The following is a 4,462-nucleotide window of genomic DNA, read 5'->3' as shown; positions in this document are numbered from 1 at the left end:
GGAGGCCCCGAACAGGGGCCTTAAGCCTGGCTTATTACAGGGGATGGAAGTCAGTCTACAGAACTGGAAGTCTAGGCTACACAGGGTGATCCTACTCAAGACTTGACAAGTTCTAGGCCTTGAGTAACTCGAAGGCCAACTGCCCTGCCCCTGGGTTGATGAATTCCTCCTTCCTAACTGGAAATTCTTGAGCTTATGGCCAAAGGCTAGGCCCAGCAGAGAACCTGCTCACAGCATACCCTGAGAAATGTAGGCAGAATGCCCACGGCAGCAGAGAGCTGAGGAAGTACTGAGGACAGAGCCTTACAGTAGAAGCTGCAACAGAAGCCTGAGCTCATCTGTCCGATGGTTAACTGAGAGGAGTCAGGTGAGTGTGGACTCCAGAGCCTAGTAGGAGGCCAAGGGCATGGTGGGAAGTGTCTGGTTGCTGTTCAACTACAGCTGGCACTTTGAGGTCCATGGGGCTTAAACGGTAACCTCACTTGAGATAATATGGTACTGTTGGGACCAGAACGATCCCACAATTATATGGTCACACCCACCCCTCAGGCAAGGCATCGAGGCAAATCTCCAGAAGGATTTCAAGCCCTGACACCAGAGTCCCAAAATAAGACAAGTCCAGCGGCTCCCGGGGCTGGAGATGGTTTGTGAACACAGCCACCTGTTGGCCATGGCTGGTATTGCTATAAGCAATGTTCAGACTTATCACTGGCTCTTGGGAGGGCTTGCCAGCCTGGGCCAGAGGCTTACCTGATCAGCTCAAGTGGTAGTCTAGAAACTGGGTGTTAAAGCCTCACTGGAAGCCACTCTCATATGCAGGGTCTACAAATAATTTTATTGAAATTGAACAAATAACACAACAGACTTCCTGTGCTGGGGACCACCCTCCCCAAGCCATTTCCCACATCCTAGAAGCCCAGAGCTTCCACAAATAAGGAAAAAATTTTAAAGCCATCTCTAAATAGAAACCAGACTCTGTCCCAACATTATTGTAGTCTAGACTATTTACAAACCTTCACATTTTAATTACTCCTTTTATGTATTTTTTTCCCTTCTTTTGACCCTTACCAAGGAGCTCCAGTACTTTCCCTTAACTGACCCTGAAGGGGTGAAGATACTGTAGGAGAAGGGGTGACGAACTCCTCATAGCTATTGGCACCAGCCCCGTGAGTTACTCACCACTGGGTGGTAGGCAGCCCCTCCCCCACAGTTGGGGATGGGTGGGACTGGTACAAAGACAAGGGAGTTTAGACAGAATATGTGGTTTGGGGCAAGTCCCCACAGGTACAGGCTTCCACAGCCTGTCCTGACCCCGGCCTGCACCCTCTCAACTTGGAAGGGGGCAACTAGATGAAATCATAGCGATCAGTCCAGCCCTGGGTGAAAGGAGAAGCCTTCCACACTGATCCCCATTCTTATTTAATGGCCAGTAAACTGTCCACTTTCAAGTGGGAACAAGCGGCAGGCAGGTAGGAAGAATGAGGCTGGCACTATCCCCAGTCTCTATCCAATACAGGAGGAATCGAGGTAGCAAACGGCTGAAATGCTCTGACTAGGTAGGGGTAAGGGAAGTGAGGGGAAGGAAGTTCCCACTTGGGTACAGCCCCTACAGCCCAGGGGCTGGAAGAAGGCAGACTCTGCTTGTAAAGTGCTGTAGCTTTTAGGAAGGCTGGGCCCTAGGCAAGCTTGGAAGAAAGCAGGTCAGGCAAGTAACTAGGAACCAGGCATTCCTGACCAGCATATGTCCTGCCATGCTTCTTGCAGAAGTGGCTGGGGTAAACGGGCTGCTAATTCTGCCATTAGCCCTCACCAGCCACCAACCACTTATTGTTCAGACCAACCAATACCAGTTAACACTGAGAGACGGCCCCTTTTACGACTGAAGGTTCTGGGCCAATGGAGTTTAGTTTATTCAGGGTTGTGGCACCAGCCTGGACTCCTGAATGGAAGCTACACCTTGAGCCTGGGAGTTTCTTGCTGGGGCAGTGGGTGCTTGTGTCTGCCATGCCACAGGCTCACACTTCATAGAGGATCACAGGGAAATCCACGTGGATTCGGGGGGGATCCAGCTTCACGATGCCCTGCCATGAAAACAGAGCTAGTGAAGGTCAGCTCAGGGCCTCTATGCTACGACCCTTCCTTTTATTCCCAGCTCCTCCCCCGTAAGCTCCATCTGCATCTGCTGACATACTGATGTAGGTTACCACCACTACCCAGTCCCTCACCTGAGGAATCAGATTCTTATGTACCCGCCTCAGCTTGGCTCGTTTCTGTCCATTCTTGGTGACGATTGTCTCCTCGTAGAACTCGTGAGCCAGGTCCCCATCTTCATCATAGAACATGGATCTGTGTAGAGAAGGGAACAGGTTGGGCTAGAGCCTCACACCTGGTCATGGCAAATGCCACAGACCACAGGCAAGTGTGCAGAACCCCAAATGAAGAGGCACAATCATTTTTTTTTTCTGGGTCAGGGTTTCTCTGTATTGTTTTGGAGCCTATCCTGGAACTCACTCTGTAGACCAGGCTGGCCTCGAACTCACAGAGATCCGCCTGCCTCTGCCTCCTGAGTGCTGGGATCAAAGGCGTATGCCACCGCCACCAGGCAAAGAGGAGGCACAATCTTAATTTTGGTGGAAGAACAGTATGCCTGAAGAAATCTTTGGTGCTTAGGCACCAAAAGCCAGTCCTCATCACTGGTCTGTTCCACAACGGTAACTATTCCAATAGCAGGCCCTTCACTTAGGGCTTCTAAAGAAGGTGGGGTGGTGGCCTGGGCATACTGGTCTCACTTCTAAAGACACTGCTAGTTCAGGGCCAAAGACCAAGATGAGCGAGGAAGGCCACACTCCCACCCATTCCCAATCGACACTTTTGGTTGGGTCTTTTGTTATTTACTGACAAATTCCCATCACAGGGAGTGGCAGTCCCTAGGAGCCCACTAGGTCCAGGCCATTCTGTGTGAGCCCCTGGGGAAAAATAGGGTTGGTGCTCCATGTCCAGAGAACCCAATCGGGCGAGGCCTGTTTCTTTTGTAGCCTCACCTTCTACAGAGGCATAGCTCTGCTTTAACAGGCACAACTTTCAGAGGTCCAATTTCACTGTGGGGAGGGAGGGCAAGGCACCTGAACAGAAGGTCATTTCCCCTTAGATTCCTCTATGGCTTACGAGAATAGGAGGTACATAAATGCCTTTAATTTGCAGGCTGAATTGGATGAAACCAAGCTCTTAAGACTCTCAGAGCCCGTCGTTGCGGGATTTTGGAGGAGCTTCTATGCAAGGGACAAGCCTCAGCCAACTCTTCTCTAAAAAGACCTTCTGGGCAGTCAGGCGCTGAATGCCACTTGGTTTTTCCCCTCCCCTTGCTCTGACGGGGATCCAAAATACGACAGTCGTCCAGATTCAAATGCAGGGAGGGGGGCGTTCCTCGTTCCCGGATGTCCTCCCCAAGGCAGATACCCTTGCCCTTACCCGCGGCGCGTGAACACGAAGGGGGGCACCGCTCGGGCTCGAGACCGCACCAAAGACTGCTCAGCGCCTGCTGCCTCGGGGCCGCCGCCCCCCGTAGCGGAGGCAAAGGGCCAGAGGCCCCGAGCTTTGGAGCCGCTGGCGCCCATGTCAGCGCCGCCGGCGCATGGCGGACCCAGCGGCCGCTCCGCTCTCACTGTGCGGCGGGCGCGACCATGCCCTGCCCCAGCCTCCAGTCGCAGGTGCCGCCGCCGCCGCCTTCCGCAGGCTCTGCTGTCTCCACGGAAACCTCACTTCCGCTTCCGCAGGCCCTGCACGCTGCCTCCTCTGAGTGGTTAAAGATCTCGTCAGTCTGCAGACTAGAACCAATGGTCACCCTCAGAGGCTCAACAACCCAGGATGCGCTGCCTCCAGGTCCCAGAAGGCTATGGGTCCCAAGGGTCAGCCGGGACAGCTCCCTCCCTGAAAAGCCGAGGTAATGTGTTGTTATGAACTTTAAGGTCGGGCGGGGTACGATTGTCCTTAAGTCCCAGAAGCCCAACACTCAGTGGCAATACTTAATTAGGTCACCCCCCCACTCCCAAAGGGACCTTAGGCCTGCCTCAGGCTAGGATACATTTAGCTTGTTTTCACAACTGTGTTTTTGCAATTGTCACCTTTGCTCATTAAAGAAATTAAGGAACTTGCTAAATTTATTATCTTTTGTTTTCTTGAGACAAGGACTCAACATGTTTCCTTTGCTTGCCTGAAACTTGCTATGTATAACATGCTGGCCTCAAATTCTTGTCCGCCTGCTTTTGCCTCCTAAGTACTAGGATTCAGGGGGCCAAATACAGGGTTTCTCTGTGGCTTTGGAGGCCGTCCTGGAACTAGCTCTTGTAGACCAGGCTGGTCTTGAACTCGGAGATATGCTTGAGTGCTGGTATTAAGGATGTGCGCCAGCCAGGCGTTGGTGGCGCATGCCTTTAATCCCAGCACTTGGAAGGCAGAGGCAGGC

General features: G+C 52.5%; 1 protein-coding gene across 1 annotated transcript; it reads right to left on the bottom strand.

Annotated features, from left to right (window-relative positions):
* Nucleotides 1-814: 814 nt before the first annotated feature.
* Nucleotides 815-3,643, bottom strand: Tusc2 (tumor suppressor 2, mitochondrial calcium regulator). Its single transcript, XM_027414465.2, has 3 exons — nt 3,469-3,643; nt 2,226-2,346; nt 815-2,081 (listed from the first exon to the last, which is right to left on the bottom strand). Exons 1-3 carry the CDS (start codon nt 3,612-3,614, stop codon nt 2,016-2,018), a joined length of 333 nt encoding a protein of 110 aa, XP_027270266.1. The 5' UTR covers nt 3,615-3,643; the 3' UTR covers nt 815-2,015.
* Nucleotides 3,644-4,462: the final 819 nt, after the last annotated feature.

The sequence above is a fragment of the Cricetulus griseus genome, chromosome 4 (assembly GCF_003668045.3).
Source record: "Cricetulus griseus strain 17A/GY chromosome 4, alternate assembly CriGri-PICRH-1.0, whole genome shotgun sequence".
NCBI classification, from domain to species: domain Eukaryota; kingdom Metazoa; phylum Chordata; class Mammalia; order Rodentia; family Cricetidae; genus Cricetulus; species Cricetulus griseus.
Note: the sequence above shows the minus strand (reverse complement) of the source record. Positions and strands in the feature narration are given on the sequence as shown.

Coding starts and splice junctions, on each gene's coding strand:
- Tusc2 (XM_027414465.2), bottom strand. CDS start 3,614: ATGGGCGCCAGCGGCTCCAAAGCTCGGGGCCTCTGGCCCTTTGCCTCC. Junction 2,347..3,468: donor TTCGTGTTCACGCGCCGCGG/GTAAGGGCAAGG, acceptor TTCTCTACACAG/ATCCATGTTCTATGATGAAG. Junction 2,082..2,225: donor ATAAGAATCTGATTCCTCAG/GTGAGGGACTGG, acceptor TTTTCATGGCAG/GGCATCGTGAAGCTGGATCC.